We start from the raw sequence: 18,707 nt of genomic DNA, 5'->3' as shown, positions 1-18,707 counted from the left end.
GAACATTTTCCGGTTCTAAATGTCTGAACTTTATCTGGGGTTATTTTGTGTGTATGATTTCATGCCAGGAGGAAAAGAAAAAAAACTCCAAAATACTGATATGGTTCTGTTTTCTTGCTAATTGTATCTCCAGTACTAACCAGACTTTGTTGACTTCCAACCATTTACTGGTTTTTACATAGTGTGGCTGTGATGTAACAGCATTTCAGTGCAGAGCAACATGGCTCTTTGCAGTGCCGATCGGCTCTATGTACACGTGTGTGTCGTCTCTGAAGAGATCACGGCACCTTGCTTCCGGCAGACTGGGTATCCATGGATACTGCAAAGTGTTTCCAAAGAGACGCTGCCTAGAATTCTCACCATGCCAGCCTTTTTAGGCCTTCTTCAAATGGAAACTGACATCTGAATTAAAGGGATAGGCATCATGCTTCCACCAAACTCTTGAGCTGGCCTACACGGACAGCCATCCTTTCTCAAACCATTCAGTGGCTGTGCATCACTGAAAGGCAAGCAAGGAAATTACTTACCCTGTGAAAGGGAAATGAAGGGAAGAAGCCAGGTCTGACGTGATTGCTCCATAAGGTTCAATGACCCAGTAATAACTTATTATGTATTTCTTGTCTGCTAATAAATATAATCAAGGCCTGAAAAATATAAACCAGCCAGGGGAAAAGCAGAGGCAGACAAATTACACTTGAAATTGCATGCCCAGATTTCTATCCCCAGATGACAAAAAGGATTGCAGGGAGGGAACCATGACCAGGTTTTCAAGTCTGTGATCAGGGGCCTAAAGCAGGTCATAGTGAATTAAAGATCAGGCTGCAGAACTTGAATAAAGCAGCATTTCAACTGATGGGAGAATGCATTATAATAATTTGTTCTCCCTAGATCCTTATCACTAAGCCAGCCAAAGAATCTTCTTAAAAGCAATCATAATTAAATTTTCTATTGTTCAATGAATCTGGCCTTCAGGGATGTAGGTTATGAACTCAGAATACGATGATTTAGAATCAACAATAAATATTCCAAAGTTTAAGACTTTAAAATTTTATTTAGTTCAAATCCCTCCCTCTCAGCCTCCAAGTCTCCATCCATGACATTTTCGTGACCACATTCTGTAGCTTCTTTTATTATCCAAACTGTATCATGTTTCTTGCTGCAGTCCAGGCAATTTAAAATAAACACATCTGGGAAAATCAACAGACCAACAGTGGCAAAACACAATACCACGAGACAGAAAACTGAAATGCTTCTTACAGGAGTGCAGCAACGTAGGGGGCATCTCAGGAGCGTGGCTCACTGGCGACGCCGGCTATGTTCGCGTTTCTTTCTGCCTCGAGTTCAGAAACAAGCTGGACTATCTCAGGGTGACTGAATTTTCCTGCAAGGCAAGAAGACGGGGGAAGAAATAATGACAAGAGAATATATCAATTTCTCCAGCTGGATCCTAGGGCTTGCCAGGGGCTCGGTTCTGTGATCTGACCCACACTTCACTCCAACACAGATGATACAATCCCAGGTCCTGGAGAGGTGCTTAAGGCAACCACTCAGAACTTACTTTTCATCACCCCAGATGCAACGGAGAGTAAAGATGAGAGTTAGGAAAAGAACTGCAGCTCAGGCAGAGCTGGGGAAAACTGCAACAAGCAACCTTTACTGGGAACTCCAGGGAAACTCGGGGAGGTTGGGGCCCTCTCTGGAACATCTGAGAACAGCCTCTGGCCATTCTGAATCTGCAACTGTGAAGACCAAGCACCTACATTGGAGAAGGAAATGGCAACCCACTTCAGTGTTCTTGCCTGGAGAATCCCATGGACAGAGGAGCCTGGCGGGCTGCAGTCCAAGGGGCCACAAAGAACCAGACAAGACTGAGTAACACTTTCACTTTCAAGCACCTACATATGCAAAGATTAGCAGGAAGACCAGTGGGTCCAGGCTGTTCCCTCGCTTGCAAACAAGAATGCAAACATTTACCCTGAAACCAGCCGCTCTGTCCCGTCTTCCCGGCCCCTCGGCTTTCCCTGGACTTCTGCCCTGGGCAGTAACCAGGCTCTGAGCTATTTTAGGTGGACAGAGGCTGGCAGGGGCGGTGTTAAGCCCACCGTCTCTTCCCTGACGGTCTTCTCTTGCCAGTGCCCTTTGCTGCTTACTGTTCTTTCCACAGTGAACTCTATCCCATTTATTCCCTATGTACCAACCCTTCACTTTCTTGCCCTACCTGACACCTGGCTGGTCCTGCGGTGCAGCTTTCCCTGTAGCTCCCCCAGTGCTGGCTGTTTTCTGTCTTACGCAGCTCTTAGCACCGAGCCGGGACCTGTCCTCCACGATCCGTGTTGTTTCCAGGTCACCCTCTGCCCGACTGTGTAAAGGCTGGCCGTCAGACTTACCATCATTCCACCAAAACCGCTCTTACCAAGGGCGCCGATCAGCACCACGCTGCTCAATCTGACGGCTACTCCTGCCCTCTTGAAACTTTCTCCCCTTGGCTCTGGGACCCCTGATTTTTTCCCATTTTTCCCATCTAGTGTGTGTGTGCCGAGTCACTCAGTCACGTCCAACTCTTTGTGACACAATGGACTGTATCCTGCCAGGCTCCTCTGTCCATGGAATTCTCCAGGCAAGAATGTTGGAGTGGACTGCCGTGCCCTCCTGCAGGAGACCTTCCCAACCCAGGATGGAAATCAGGTCTCCTGCACTGCAGGTGGATTCTTTACCGACTAAGACACCAGGGAAGCCCAATCTAGTGGAAAGTCCAAAACCCTCAGGTTCCTCTCACAAACACCGCCACATACAAATCTTGTTGACTCTATGCTCAAAATATATCCAGAATCTGACCTCTTCTTATGTTTTCTATCATGACCACCCTGTTCAAACGAGGGCAGGCAAAATGGTGAGATATCATTTCTTACATTGGCTACATGTTTTACATTTAACTGTTCACTAGAAGTAGTACACCAGAGGAGAAAGTACAGTGAGTTTTAATCTCAAATTCGGCTGTGGGCTCATCACCCACTTTCCAGGCTCAAGTTTCTTCCTTGGTAACACGGCGAGCTTAAGCTAGATGATCCTTCCAGCTCCCGTATTTTTGGATTCTATCAGTATTCTCATGTTTCATTTTCTATTTTTTTCATTGTGAATGTATCCGAGGATAACAGTGTAAAGCACAACACAAACATGATTATGACCTTATTGTGAAAAAGATGCTATCTGGGAACCCGATCATTGCTTCTAACATGGTTGGCAAACCTTTTTTGTGAAGAGTCAGGTAGTAAATATTACGGGCTTTGTGAACAATTTGGCCTTTGTGGCCAACTACTCAACTCTGCAGCTGTAGCACAAAAGCAGTATAAACAATACATAAAGAGTGTGGCTGTTTCAATAAAACCTTATTTACACAACCAGCAGGCCAGTTTGGCCCATGGGTTATAGTTGACCGACTCCTGGTTTCCAGGAGTTAAATAGAATTCTATTTAACTGAAGTCAAACATTCTGAGCATCATTTACCTCAAGGACAGAGGAGACAAAGCTGGTCATGGCCCTCAACGGCTTACCATAGGGTGGGGTGAGTAGATGGGGATTTGGCAAGAAACCCAACTAGGAACATCATAATGGAGAATGCAAGTCAGACTGTGACATCACGGTGGCATGCTCTGGACCACGCGGAGACTGAGCAAAAAAAAGGAACACTTAGTCGTGACAGGGAGGATTGAGAAAGGAAACCAGAGAGCTGAACAGCCTTAGACTACAGAGCTGTTTGTGCTCAGCTGCTCAGTTGTATCCGACTCTTTGTGGCCCCATGGACTGTAGCCCACCAGGCTTCTCAGTTTATGGAATTTTCCAGGCAAGAATACTGGAGTGGGTTGCCATTCCCTAACTCCAGGGGATCTACCCAACCCAGGGATAGAACCCATGTCTCTTGCGTCTCCTGTACTGGCAGGCGGATTCTTTATAAACCACTGTGCCACCCAGCAAGTGCAATAAATATCAAGATTTTATTTTAAGGAAGAGGAAAGCTGCCAAACAAAGATGCGATGATACCTAGATCTACAAAGGAGAAAAGCACTGAGATGTGCAAGGTGAACTCCTGAGCCTGGGAGATTAAATTAGGTGGTTATAACCGCCAGCCATACAGAATCAATGAGGGCCTTGCCTAGGGCAGAGGTAAGTGAGCCAAGACAGTAGGCAAATCAAATCAACCCCATTATAATGCAAATCAGATCTGGGAGCTTATTTTGGAGCTGGGACTTTCCTCAACTTGATGAGGCCACTAAAGGGTCGGGAGAGGTCACAGCAAGGCCATCTCTAACAGTTCTCTCAGGAGAGATGGAGGCTCAGCTGAGCCTGGGGAACTCTGAGGGAAAAGAGCTGGAGCTCTGCTCCAGGGAGCAACAGGAGACCCGTGGTCAGTGCCCCTGGCTCCTCACTGCAGAAGCTGTGCCAAAACGAAGAGAGCCAAGGCTTACTGCCAGGCAGTCTTCTAAACACGTCACAATATATCCTCAAACAACCCTATAAAGTAGACTCTATAATCATTCTCAATTTAAAAATGAGGCAGAAAGAAGAAAAGATAGTGCTAAGTTGTGTCCGACTCTGGCGATCCCATGAACTGTAGCGTGCCAGGCTCCTCTGTCCATGGGATTCCCCCAGCAAGAATACCGGAGTGGGTTGCCACTTCCTTCTCCAGGGGATCTTCCTGACCCAGGAACTGAATCCAGGTCTCCCACACTGCAGGCAGAGGCTTTTACCACCTGAGCTACACAGGACGCCCCAAGAATAAGGAAACGAAGACCCAGAACTAGGTGAAGTAATCTACTGGAGGTTACCTAAGGTGACTGTGGCAGAACCAAGATTTAAACAAAAGCAGCTTCAGGCCTGCGCTCTGAAGGGCTACAGCAACAATGACGACTTCGCTGCCTGGAGCTTCCTCTTTTATCTCTCTCTCTGCCTCTACCTTACATGACCTTCCACCTATTAAGCACTGACAGAATGCACTTTGACGTTCATCATCTCTCTTAAATCTCAAAACCAACCTATGGATCAGGTAGGGTACTATGATTTCCATTTTTTAGGGAGGACACAGAGAGGTCAGGAGACCGCCCAGGAGCACACAGCCAGTATGTGTGGTGTGAATCTGGAGCTCAGACTGCAGGGCGGCAAGGCTCTCTTGCATTAGGCAGCCTCACACCATGAATCCCACCTTTTTCTTCTCAGATGCTCCATATGAAAGGGTCAGAGGAGGGCTGAACAACCAGGGACTTCCCTAAGGTAGTATCAGTCATTACACCAGGAGCAAGTTAAGCCAACCTGAAGCGGTGCTTATTGAAACCAGCCCTGCGTACCTGCTGTGGAGTCGTAGAAGTCCTGCAGCCTCCCAGGCTTGTTCTCAAGGTCTTCATATTCAGATGCCTGAAGAATCATCTCACACTGGTCCAGCTGCTTCACAAATTTAGCTTCTGCACTAGACTGGGTCTCATATTCCTAAGGAAAGGGACAATTAAAGCAGCATGACTAGGGCTGCATGTGTGGGTGCTAAGTCGCTTCAGTCGTGTCTGACTCTATGGACTGTAGCCCACCAGGCTCCTCTGTCCATGGGGTTCCCCAGGCAAGAATACTGGAGTGGGTTGTCATTTCCTCTTCCAGGGGATCTTCCTGGCCCAGGGGTTGAACCCGCCTCTCCTACGCCTTCTGCACTGGCAGGCAGGTTCTCTACCACCAGGGCCACCTGGGAAGCCCACATGATAGGTTATGCCAGGAGAACCTGGTCCCTGAAATCAGTTACAGCTAAAAGCACATTCTCCACCGGCCGTACTTCTCCACTGTATACAAAGCCGTCACAGAGACTACTCACACGCAGTTCCACAGCTTAACACCCATGTTCCATGTGGGCGCTCCCAGTTCCATCTAGTCTACCCTATGCCTGCCAAGTCTGATGTGTTCACATGGGCACTTCCAAACATTTTCCTTCCTGTTTAGTAACTTGTCTTCAAGACCATTATTCTTTAATCCAGATTCTGAGTATTAATTTCAAGTTAATATTTCATCTTGAGGCTTCCCCAATGGCTAGGTGGTAAAGAATCTGTCTGCTACGCAGGAAACGTGGAGATGTGGGTTCGATCCTTGGGTTGGGAAAATCCTCTGCAGGAGGACACGGCCATCCACGGCAGTATTCCTGCCTGGAGAATCCCATGGACGGGGGAGCCTGGCGGGCTACAGTCCATGGGGCTGCAAGAGTCAGACACAACTGAGCAACTAAGCAACAGCAACCAACATTTCATTCTATGCTTCCCCAGTGAGCTCCCTCTCCATCTAATGTCAGGTCTCCTTTCCTGTTTGAAGTGAGTTTCTGGCTTTCTCCTTTCGTTTGGTTTCCACTCTACTCTGGGAAGCTCTGTCCTTGCTTTCAGAATAGAGAGGAGCTAATCACATCCCTCTGGGTTATGACTCTTGAGGACACAGCCAGGGTCTGAGAACTCTTCCTGCCGGCTGTCTGTGCGCGTGTTGGCGGCAGGCAGGCGGTGAAGGCACCAGGCGGGAGGCAGCTTATTTACTGTTCCTCGCCCCACTGGTCCCTCCCTCCTCAGTGCAGACCTGCAGCAAGAAGCCGCAGGCAGTTGGCGTCTTAGAGCACGCCCGTCACACAGCCCCACGTCCCAGTTAAGGCCGCGGAGAAGCATCCTTCTATGAAGACCGAGGTGTTCCCAGCTGATTTCTGTGTCAGGTTCTCGACTGTAATCCCACCCTGGATACTGACTCTGCCGTGCTTTCTCTCCCCAGGGTGATGTGTTGTGAATCACTGATGGTTTCTTGGTTTTTATTAGATGCAGCTCCGGTGGGTGTTTGCAGAGCAACAGAAGGATAAGGGTTTCAAGCAGGAAAGATATACATGTTCTAGGTCCTCAACATGGAGGACCAAAGGGAAGAGAGAGAGAACAGGCGAAGAAGGTCAAAGATATCCTGTCTCCCTTGGAGAAAGACCGGCCCTGATCACAGTGCAGACATAAGGTTAACATTCTGCATGTCACGCTCTCCCATCTTAGTGACTCCCCCTCTGGGACCCAGGGCCCTCATATTGCTGCACATCAAACTCCCCCCCGAAATGCTACCCTTTTACTTCAGAGGACAGCACAGGGGGACCTCCTGAAGTGCTTGCACGCTCAGTCGTGTCCGACTCTGTGCAACCCCGTGGACAGTAGCCCGCCAGGCTCCTCTGTCCATGGGATTCTCCAGGCAAGAATACTGGAGTGGGTTGCCATTGCCTTCTCCAGGGACCTTTTGAAGGAGTACTTTTTAACCCAGCTGGATCTTCAGCTGCAGGCTGGGAAACAATTCAAAGGCAGGTGTGTGTGCCAGGCATTGGGCATGTGGCAGGGAGTGGCTCCTGCTTTGCGCTGGGATTCGAAGGGCTCTTTCTTTAAAGCAAAACTCAGGTGGTAGAGCAGACATCTTTCTGTGATACTTCAAGGAAAATGTGAAAATGCTTTCTCTTGACTTACTGAAATGTGATTTCACGCTTCTATGGCAGACAATAAATTATAACTGCTTTAACTAGACATGACCCTTTGGGCCGAAAGCTGTTGTTAGTGGTGAACAGCAGTGATTTACATTTCAAAAATCAATTCAACTGCCATTTTCTATGTAACTAGTACTATCTGAAGTTCCCTGGGTTCAGAATGACCCTATTTTCTGAAATCAAAATCAGACCACAGGGACTGGAGACAGTAAAAACAGAGCATACTATGTACGTCAGGCAATATTCTAACGGCGCTGTCGTCACTGTTTGGTTGCTAAGTCGTGTCTGACTCTTTCGCAACCCCATGGACTGCAGCCTGCCAGACTCCTCTGTCCATGAGATTTCTCAGGCAAGAATACGGGAGTGGGTTGTCAATTCCTTCTCCAGGCCATCTTCCTGACCCAGAGATGGAACCGGTGTCTCCTGCATTGGCAGATGGATTCTTTACCACTGAGCCACCAGGGAAGCTTTCCAACTGCTTAACATACTATTTAATTTGACTGCCACACAACCCTGGAATACGGGTATACTATTATTAGTGCCATTCTGTAGATGAGGAAATTGACATACAGAGAGGTACCCTACATTGCCCAAGATCACACAGCTAGTAAACAGAGGAGCCACTAATTCGAACCCTGGAAATCTCATACCAAAGCCAACATGTTAATATTGAACATGATTTTTAAAATGTGTAATAAAGAGCTGTTCTCTGTTTATAGTGTTTCCACAAAGTTCAAATCTACTTGTAATCTATGAATGTGATCTTATTTGGAAACAGTCTTTGCAGATGTAATCAAATTAAGAAAGAGTCACAGCGGACTAGGACGGATCTTAATCTAATAACCAGCATTCTTACAAGAGGGAATTGGGCCCAGATACAGACACAGGGCGGGGGTGGGGCTGCAGAGGTGGCACAGGCAGCTTCCCTGGGGTCTCAGTGGTAAAGAATCCAGCTGTAATGCACGCAATGCAGGTTTGATCCCTGGGTCGGGCCACCCACTCCTATTCAAACCTGGAGAATTCCCACGGACAGAGGAGCCTGGCGGGCTACAGTACACAGGGTCGCAAAGAGTCGGACTTGACTGAAGCGACTTAGTACGCATGCACAGACAGGAGGAAAACATCTGACTATGGAGGCAGAGCCTGGAGCCACGAGTTCAGAGGCAAGGCTGCCAAAGCTAGAGGAGGCATCACCAGAAGCCAGGGAGAGGCAAGCAGGGAATCTTCCTCTAGAGCCCTCAAGGAACAAGGCCCTGCCCACATCATGACTTGGACTTCCAGCCTCCAGAACGAAGAGGCAGGGCTACCCCAGAGTAAGGAGGGGCTAGGGGCTCAAGCAAGGAAGGCGGGGGAAGAGGTTGGAGGGAAGTGAGAAACTGCCAGAGGTGGGGATGGGTTATTTTCCCTTCAAGGTGGAAGTCAGTTCTAGGAGGGGGACAACAGGAGCACTAGGCAAGCCCCTTCCCTGGAGCTGCCTGCTATCAGCAGCAGCAGGGAGGCACTGAGGCTGGGCCCCACGGCGCATCTGCCCTTGACCTCACGCAATCCGGACAACCCTTACCGGTTTCACAGATGCACAGCTGACTCAGGGAGGCGAATGAGCCCAAGGCCACTGAGCCAGGAAGCAGTGCGTTGGGAACCCAGTTCTGAATGACCCCAAAGCCCACGTTTCTCTCAAGGACCAGAGATGGGTGGGTGTGAGGCTGGCACGGTGGAGGATGAGCGCAATGCATCAGGAAATCCAGGGGCTCTGAGTCAGTATTTGCACCAGGCATTATGGTGAGAAGGGAAATGCAGAACGTGGAAGGAAGAAACATTTCTATTAGCCCTGACAGACACCTACAGCAGCTGGGAGATGAGAATCAGACAACCCAGGAAGCAGGTAAGTTAGACACGGCACGTTAAGATAGTCTAAGGCAACTAAGACACTGACGGGCCATATAAATTCAGTTATAATAAAAAGCAACCCAGTGCATATACTTACTTCCCAAAGTTCATAGAGCTCCTTCTGGAGATCCCCTGGGAGGAGCTGGGTTAGCTGCTTCATTGCTTCCTGAAAGATCAAACCATATTTTAATCATGTTCACATTTGTTAGTCAACAACTCATCTACAAATGCCAAATAATGGACTCACGCTTTTCCAAATAACTCCCAAAGGGGCAGCAGAATATTGGAGAAGATTTAGGCTAACAAGGAGGGCAATTGTGTACATTAAATAAATAAGTGTCCTTTTTATATGTATTTATTCAGGAGCACTTATGTTGTGGCTTGCAGCACACTGGACACAATCAAGGACAATGAGGAGGGTATGAGACGATTACAGAAATAACAGAAGTGAGGCCAAAGGTTTTATATCTTGAGGATGAGAGTCCCCAAATGCATGTGAATTTCAACCACAAGTGCATGCGTGCTCAGTAGCTTCAGCTGTACTAGACTCTGTGACCCCATGGACTGTAGCCCACCAGGCTCCCCTGTCCACGGGATTCTCTAATCAAGAATACTGGAGTGGGATGCCATACCCTCCTCTGGAGGATCTTCCCAACTCAGGGATCAAACCCTCGTCTCCTGCGTCTCCTGTACTCTTTACTGCTGAGCCACTGGGGAGCCCCTCAACAGTAAGTAGTACAGTTCAAAACAAATCTGACTGTGGGGAAAACAGCAAAGTGTCAGTGAATTACGAAGCGCAAATAAAGTTTTGGTACACCATTATGTTCACTTTCTATTGTTAATATTTTTATTTGCAAAATGTAAAGCACTACACAAATGGGCACCTATTCACTAACATAAAGGAAATTACAAGACAGCATTTTGTTAAGCTCACAGACTCACAGGCTGAAAAGAGGTATTTAAGGGTAGTGAGCTAAACCATCCACGTGCACCAATCCCCTCAGCAGCATCTCTGGGGACTTGTATCCTCCCCCACACACATGCCTCATGCTGGGAACCTAGCACCCCAAGAGGCTGCTCAAGTGGACTTTAGGCAGCATTAGCAGGAAGTACCAGTGTCTCATATCAAGCTGAAAATTGTCCCTGCAAGTTCTTCCACTGTGCCTAACCATACCCCTCCTGCCTTCCTACTTCACAAAAACACGTCAATCAGGTGGGCGGTAACCCAGCAGACGAGAATCTCTGTGGCCAGGGACTGGTCCAAGGGATGGCCATGTAACTCTACCCAGCCACTCGGCGACCAGCTGCATGGTGAGATCGAGAAGAGCCCCAGAGTAGAGTTCAGAGAGCCAAAACGCACAGAAAGGCTGAAATGAGAGGGAGAGCACGGAGGGTGCTCAGCACATATTTCTCATCTCCAAAGTCCCAAGAGCCCCTCTTATTCCATCTCTTCCTTCATTTCTATGTTGCTCCAAAATCCTCAAGTATCCCATTTGGGGGGCATGAGGTCTGCAACCTACTCTCAAATGGCTTTGCAACTCCTTCCCTCACTTTCTATCATTATCCTCCACCTCTTAATCAGCTCCAGTTCATTTGGCCAGATCTTAGGCTCCCTGAAAGGAATACTGTTTTAAAAACCACTTTTGGCAAAGTGCTTATATAAAAGGGGCAAGGTCGTACCAAAATCAAATGGTGAAACGGTAAAAAGCAATAAAAGTAAAAATGAATACTTTATGTATAACTAGTTATAGTGGGGAGGAAAAACTGCATGTTCAAAAATTGAAAATGTCTCTACAAATAGATCACTTTTCTCTCCACTATAATAGAGGCATTTGCCCATTGCTTTTGTTTGAAAGGAATGAACTGTATAATATATATGTACAGAGATATCAAAATCTAAACTCTTCGAATATAAACTTAAAAGTCCTGCTCTGACAAGGAATTATTTTATTCCCTTTAAAGTGATGTACCCAGCACTGAATATAGTGATTGATGGGTGGTCTGACCCAGTCAAAACACAATGGAACCAAAGTGTCCATCATGGTAAATGCTCTATTTCTATAAATGCAGCTCAAGACTGAGTCAGCTTTTTGGAAATCACATATGACTTATTAACAAGCTTCCTGTTGACTAAAATCACAATGTCCTTTAAAAAACAAAACATAACAAACAAATATGTTTTGCTCTCTTCCTGAAGCTGAGCAATGATTTTTCTGGATCTCAACTCGTTGACACCATTTGTTATTAGACAATCAGGACTGCATTTGAGACCTCTTAGCTGTTATTCCTTGTTTGGCAGCCTATGCCACAGAATCAGGCCCTTTTTAAATGATCCTCTGAAACTGACTTCACTGAAGTCCAGGACAAGGGTCTGATGACACCAGACTTTCCCTTCTTGATTGTGAACCCTGCTACTCCCACTTCTAAACTGAATTTTGCCTTATTCACACATAGATTTGGAGTGATAATTTCCCTAGCTTCTTCCTGTTAGCGAAGCATGTCAAGAATTTGCCTGAAGTTCTGAGCTGAGTGAAACGTGAAGCACCCAGAAAGCAGTATTCATCACTCACACGTCACTGGTGACGCTGCACAGCGCCAAAGCTAATGGCAAACTATAGACTGAGCCGCGGTTTGGAACCCAGCTTGCCATTTACTAGCTGTGGAATCCTGAGCAAGATACATCTGTCTTTCTGGTTTCTCATCTATAAAATGAGGTTGATAGGGGTACTTACCTGAAGGGGTTTGCTGTGAGGATGAAATAGTCACTATATAGAAAGTACTTATTATCTGGAACAGGGCAAGGACTCTATAAAATATTCACTACATGTTTCACTTTCTTTATCTTGCCACGTTCACTCCCATAATAAATGGTTCTTCCCCTTTTAACCTCTAGTTCTCCAGCAACTTTAACTGTCAGGTATGTGTGTATATATATGTATCATGACTCTGTCCTTTTAGTAAGTTTTCCCTTCGCAGAAGAATATAATAACCTATTATTGCTGTATTCCAGCCTCAAGCTCCATTCCACTAGTTCTTAATGATCCCTTCAGTTCAGTTCAGTTCAGTCATTCAGTCGTGTCTGACTCTTTGTGACCCCCATGGACTGCAGCACGCCAGGCCTCCCTGTCCATCACCAGCTCCCAGAGTTTACTCAAACTCATGTCCATTGGGTTGGTGATGCCATCCAACCATCTCATCCTCTGTTGTCCCCTTCCCTTCCTGCCTTCAATCTTTCCCAGCATCAGGGTCTTTTCAAATGAGTTAGTTCTTCACATCTGGTGGCCAAAGTATTGGAGTTTCAGTTTCAGCATCAGTCCTTCCAATGAACACTCAGGACTGATCTCCTTTAGGATGGACTGGCTGGATTTCTTTGCAGTCCAAGGGACTCTCAAGAGTCTTCTCCAATACCACAGTTCAAAAGCATCAATTCTTCGGCACTCAGCTTTCTTTATAGTTCAACTCTCACATCCATGATTCCTACAAGGCATCATTTACCATCTCGGTTTATAACATAAAGTTTGTTTTATTCTGTTTAGGAGGGGAGTCAGCCTACAAGCATTGCTTTTGCCCCCACCCTCTAAATTTTCTCTTCTACACCCTCATTCTCCCTTTCATCTTAGTACCTACTTTCCTCTGGGACAATCAGCCTTCCAGGGTTATCAAATATTTTCCCTCCCACTTACTTGGGTTTAAAGCCCTCTAGATGCAGTGGACTAGCCTCTGGGAAAATGACACTTCCTGGCCCAGTATGTATGTTTCACCTCAAGGAGCCAAGAAACCCTCAGTTAATTATCTTAAGGCATGGTTCAGACATCCGAACCTCATCCCTAAACACCATCTGCATAAGGAGCTGTTTACCTCCCACATCTTGGTCTGTTCACAAATCCTAATGAGTGGAGGAAGAGGCAATGAAGGACCAGTGCTTCCAAGCCTTTGGTTTCTTGCCCAAGAACGTGCGGTGCTTAAAGATGTTTGCCTGTCCTTTCTGATGATGATATTTATTCTCCTGTGAACCAGATGGGGTGGGCAGCAGCCAGGAGGTTCAATGAGGCCGGGAGGGCTTTTCATCACTGCCCAGATGTGGCATCCAGTACTCCCTGAGCGGCAAGTCCCCTCAATGCCCCTCTAGGGGGCGCCACTAGCCAGGACTCAGCTTCCGTCAGGACAGAGGTAGGTTTAATCTGTCGTCCCGCCTGCTGAACTGTTCTTTCTTCAGAAGGTTCTGATTCATTCCTCGGTGGAGTGTACCTCACATTGCTTGGGTGCCCACATGGAAAGGGTCTTCTTCCTCTGGTCACTTTAAGGCTTCTGATCACCTTATGGTTCTTCAGCCTGTGATTTCTCCTCCACAATGTCTAAATTCACCCTTGTATGAAACTACCATACATCCTGACACGTGGTATATAACCAAGGGATCTTTTCCTCTATGCACATGTCAACACCCAGCATCCTACGGTTTGGGGCTAATTCCTTTCTGCAACTCAGTATCATTTTTTTTTTAAATTTATTTGGCTGCACCCGGTCTTAGTCGCGGCACATGGGAACTTCGTTGCAGTACACGGGATCTAGTTCCATGACCAGGGATCGAACTCGGGCTTCCTGCTTTGGGAGTGTGGAGTCTTAACCACTGAGCTACTGGGAGAGTCCCTGCAACTCAGTATCGTGAACGAACTGGTTTTTATATCAACCGATCAACCCAGGAATTCTTTATTCACTACAGTCTAGACTCCTACAGAGAAATGTTTCCTTAGCTCCTCCCTTTTCACCAACTGTCCTGATGCTCATGTGTTCTGGACCTGTATTCATAGGATGACCACATTCCATATCTCCCTTGTTCCCATAATTTATGGTGTGTTGGAACTCCTGAATTGAGATTCCCTGGGGACCTTCTTGCCTCAAAAGGGGAATAAATGCTGTTGGCTTCTGAGCTCTGGCCACCCTTTCCCCAAGAACAGCTACTGAAGCCCACCTTCCCTGTTAAACCATCTTGATGAAGGCTGTTGACTTAAAGACATTTAGGATCAATCCCTCTGGCCTACAAGAGAAGCAGCTTGCAACAATCCCTGAATTGGGAACCGTCCATTCAGCCAAAAAAAAAAAAAAACACGCTTCCTGAATTTTCCAGTCTCTGCTTCAAATACATCTTTTTGTTTGCCCCTGGGCTCTGGTTTTAAGACTCCAAATCAGCAGACCCTGTTTAATTGATGTCATTTCCTACTAATACAAATTTTAAAATTTAACCACTAAATTAAAGGACTAATTTAAAATTTGTTGTTATTGTTGTTGTTTAGCCAGTAACTTGTGTCTGACTCTTTTGTAAACCCATGGACTGCAGCCCACCAGGCTTGTCTTACTAAACACTAATTATAATAATGATTATTCCTGGGTTTTATAGAAGTTCTCTCCAAAGAGCTTAACTGGCATGGAGAATGCCTTCAAGTTCCAGCTATCTCCATGGTTCGAATGAAAGCCATACCATGTATCCTGTGCTCAGATCCCCTTTCTGCCTCTCCGTGCAAAATGAAACCAACACAACATCCTGTCCCTGTGTTAAGGCTTAGAACAAGCAAAAACCAATTCACTGCTTATTCCACGAAATCCTTACTTCTGGACGGTAAGACTGTAAACCAATCCAAAGTAGAGTAAGCACTATCAGCTTGCTCTTCAAGACCCTTGCTAAGACCTTGCCTCACCAGCCCTACCAACCCAAAGCTTTCATGTTTAAACTTTGGGCAATCTCATCTTGTAAGACAGTAGCTGCTCTTGTAAGATCCATCCAAACATCCTCAGGCCCAGGCCCTACAACTCTATAAATACCCTCCCTTGATCTTCCTTCCCAACATACTAAGACTCTATCAAGGAGGTACTCTCTCTTAGGGTTGGTGAACTTAGCTGCATTTCAGCAATGGGTTTTTCTGGTTTTCCTTTGTTTCAGCAATGGGTTTTTCTTTTGTGGAGTCAACAGTCAACACCGACCTCTTCTCGCCTATGTTTTTCTTCTTTGGGGACGTTATCTGCTGGTGCTATGTCCCCAACGATGCATTCTGCCATATCATGAACCAGGGCTAGGCGTACACATCTGACCAGGCAAGAAATAATTACACAGAATTATACTCACTACAGACTCCTTCTCTATACTACTTTAAGTTACATAATATAGTTTTTTTCCCTAGTTTCACAGAGGATTTTAATGCAGTATTTTCTAAAGGTAATTATATTCTACCAGCCTGCAACAGATCTGAATCAAAACTGCTAGTTAATATTCAATACAAATACATAAGAATGCAAGGGAAGTTGTTAGCATGAATTAAAAAAAAAAAAAAAAAGCTGGTCTCTCAAATATCACTTTAAAAGGTTGATAACTTTAGTTTAAAAAGCCAGAAGAAGGTGATCTGGTTATAGCATTTATTTACCGATTTAACACTTAAAAAAAATAATTTTCCAAATGTACTAGTTAGATGTCAAAATGAAGCCCTTTATAGAGAAATAGGTAGAGCTGGACAGATCTGAGTTTGAATCCAGCAATTAACATCTATTAGCTGTGTGCCCTTTGCCAAGTCACTTAATTTCTTTAATGCTAAGTTCTGCAGCCTTCATTTTATTATCCGTAAGAAAGGGGTACTAATGCTTCCTAAGTTTGGTATGAAAATTAAATTTGATACTTTATGTTCCTGGAACATGTTGATCATTCAACAAATGACTATAATTATTAGCGGTAACGATTGGGAATTGTTAGTGGTAATGACTGCTGATCAGGATAATCGTCATCAAAATAACAAAGGCAGCTCATGAGATAAATGCCCCAGAGGGCCAGTCTGCTTTATATTCCCAGCATCAACAAGGCAGAACAAGAACTCGCAGGTGTCCCTGCCTGCAGCTGCTTTCTCATCTAGCTCAAATTGCAGACTATGCGAAGGTTCATCTCCATTCGGCACCATGTTCATCTTGTACCACGTGCCAAAAATCTCCTTAAGTTCTACCCCATCTACAGAGTAACAGGGCTCCTGAGCCTCCCAGATGAACCTCTGCTTCACTTGGGTGGGCTGATTTATCATTTCTAGAACATACCTTTACTTGCTTGTCATCAGAGATTTGGTCTCCATGCCCTGCTCTTTCTGTGCTGTGTCTTCTACTTCCATACCTAATCAACCCTTTAGAGGTCAACTCAGATTCTGCTTCGTACAGAAGCCACTCCGGGCCTATGTACTTCATCTGGGTTTTATTTACTATCTTTTACTGTTTGGCTAGAAAACTTTGTCCTGTGCTCAAAAATCATTTTAAACACTTGTTGGTTGACTTAAGGGGACAGGATATCTCTTTCCAGCTCTTTCCTGCACATACCACTTCAAAAAGTCGCTTCACAAAAGAGTGTTGCTATTCAGAAAAGGGGCTAAATAAAATACATAGTGTCTGGATCCAATTTGAGACATAAAACACTTACCTTCAAGGCCCTGGAAAATCCTCAAATCACACTTATGTTTCCTTGAGACCAAGGCAGACTCTTTCACTTGCCAAGAGAAAACCCAGAGTGCAGTTTTCAATTGCTGCACACAGTCCCCCTGCCCACATCCTCAATCTGTATGGTTTGCCTCAAATAATTTTTCTTGACTATAAACTAACCTAGAAGAATTGGACACAGGCCTCATACATGAAGAGTCATGCACTCCCATGGATCGCAGACCCTACTGACACCAGAGTTCACAGCTTACCGGTCTTTGTTCAGATGTTCATCTTTGGTCACTAGAGCCATAACTGCCATCCTGTACATGTGATCTGATACGCTCTCTGGCTTCTGGACATTTCTGTATACCCAGCCAGTCCGTGGGACTCTCTGATAAAAATGAACAAAAAGAAATTTATAAGAATACATATTTTAATTATCTGCTATGCTCTTTGAAGAGAAGTCCAGGGAATAGAGCACTGGGCCATAGTTTCAGTACATATTAAAAAATGTTTAACCAACTTAGGGAGAGACATCTGGAATCAAATAAACGAGTGAGGTCAGAGAATGAGAAAGAGAGGGAAGAATAAGCCATAGACATACAACATAGAAGGGCTTCCCTGGTGGCTTAGATGATAAAGCATCTGTTGGCAACGCAGAAGACTTGGGTTCAATCCCTGGTTGGGAAGATCCCTGGAGAAGGGAATGGCTACTCACTCCAGTATTCTTGCCTGGAGAATTCCATGAACAGAGGAGCCTGGAGAACTATAGTTCAGGGGGTCACAAAGAATCAGACACGACTGAGTAATTTATACACACACACAACCTGTAAGTCCAACAGTGTTACTGATGTTTGCATGTACAGACATACACAAGTCCTTAGACATAAAAGGGAAAGCGCTGAACTTGAACAAGTGACAGAGCTCCAAACTCTGAAGCAGAAATAATAAGTAAGGCATTTCTAATGTCTTTACACTACCGCCAGTCATACCCTGTGATCCTAAGGGCCTGTCTTTTCTCCTTGGGACTTGACACGTCTAAAGTTTATAAACTACAGTAACAGTGGCACCAAACAATCTGCTTTGAGCTTGGAGAAACTCCGCAAAGTCATTATTGGGTGTGGGCAGGATGGGGGCGGGTGATGGAAGGAGGATCCCCTCGGATATAACTTCAGTGTCTTACATAAAATCCTTCCTTAAAAAAAAGATTTTAGGCACTCAAACCCTGCAGGATCAATGGATTCTGTTCTTCCCACTAGCCCAGGGGTCGTGACCCTCCTATGTACTCGGGGCAGACTCGAGCCTGGAGATCCACACATCACAGCGCCGGCTCCCCTTCAGAAATCTCTCGCAAGGCCGCCGGGGCCGGGCCCCTCCGAGCGCCAGGCGGACATCGGGGTCCACTGCGGCTCGGACTCTGCCCGGCCTGGGGTGGGGCCCAGCAATCCCGCCACGCCGTCTTGCCTCCTCCGCCAGCGATCCTCACGCACGACCGCATCCCTCTGAAAGGGCTTCCCTCTGCAGGCCCCACGAGGCGCGGAGAACCGAGGAAGGGGGCAGGCCTCAGGCCGGGCGGGGACCGGAAGCCTGGTTGCCCGGCGGCCGGCCCCGGCCTCTCTCCGCGCAGCCGCGAACTCAGACAGCCCTCCCGGCGCCCGCTCACCTTGAGCTGCCCCACCAGCCGCAGGAACTGCAGCAGGTTCCGGGCCCCGCGGCCCGACATGGTCGCAGCGGGTGAGGCCGAAGCCATGCGGCAGCGGATCCCGACAGGCTCTAGCCGGCCGCGGGGCCACCGCTCGAAGCTCCTCCCCCTGAAGCTCCTCCCCGAAGCCCCGCCCATGCCCCTCCCCCTGAAGCTCCTCCCTCCCCC

The 18,707-nt window shown here is 46.6% G+C and overlaps 1 protein-coding gene across 2 annotated transcripts; it reads right to left on the bottom strand.

Moving 5' to 3' along the window:
* Nucleotides 1–1,031: 1,031 nt before the first annotated feature.
* On the bottom strand, nt 1,032–18,612 carry HDDC2 (HD domain containing 2). Of its 2 annotated transcripts, XR_006060582.2 has the most exons (7): nt 18,501–18,612; nt 17,107–17,228; nt 15,374–15,476; nt 9,495–9,563; nt 5,340–5,478; nt 3,552–3,666; nt 1,269–1,381 (listed from the first exon to the last, which is right to left on the bottom strand). XR_006060582.2 is itself a non-coding variant. In XM_004011143.6 (6 exons), exons 1-6 carry the CDS (start codon nt 18,585–18,587, stop codon nt 1,284–1,286), a joined length of 618 nt encoding a protein of 205 aa, XP_004011192.1. In that variant the 5' UTR covers nt 18,588–18,612; the 3' UTR covers nt 1,032–1,283. The 2 variants fall into 2 exon arrangements, 1 of the variants encoding a protein (XP_004011192.1); XM_004011143.6 differs by lacking the exon at nt 3,552–3,666 and having other exon boundaries at nt 1,032–1,381.
* Nucleotides 18,613–18,707: the final 95 nt, after the last annotated feature.

Source organism: Ovis aries, chromosome 8 (genome assembly GCF_016772045.2).
Source record: "Ovis aries strain OAR_USU_Benz2616 breed Rambouillet chromosome 8, ARS-UI_Ramb_v3.0, whole genome shotgun sequence".
Lineage (NCBI taxonomy): Eukaryota > Metazoa > Chordata > Mammalia > Artiodactyla > Bovidae > Ovis > Ovis aries.
Note: the sequence above shows the minus strand (reverse complement) of the source record. Positions and strands in the feature narration are given on the sequence as shown.

Coding starts and splice junctions, on each gene's coding strand:
- HDDC2 (XM_004011143.6), bottom strand. CDS start 18,587: ATGGCTTCGGCCTCACCCGCTGCGACCATGTCGGGCCGCGGGGCCCGG. Junction 9,564..15,373: donor AAAAACATAGGCGAGAAGAG/GTCGGTGTTGAC, acceptor TTGATCTTTCAG/GAAGCAATGAAGCAGCTAAC. Junction 5,479..9,494: donor AGCTCTATGAACTTTGGGAA/GTAAGTATATGC, acceptor CCCTTTCCTTAG/GAATATGAGACCCAGTCTAG.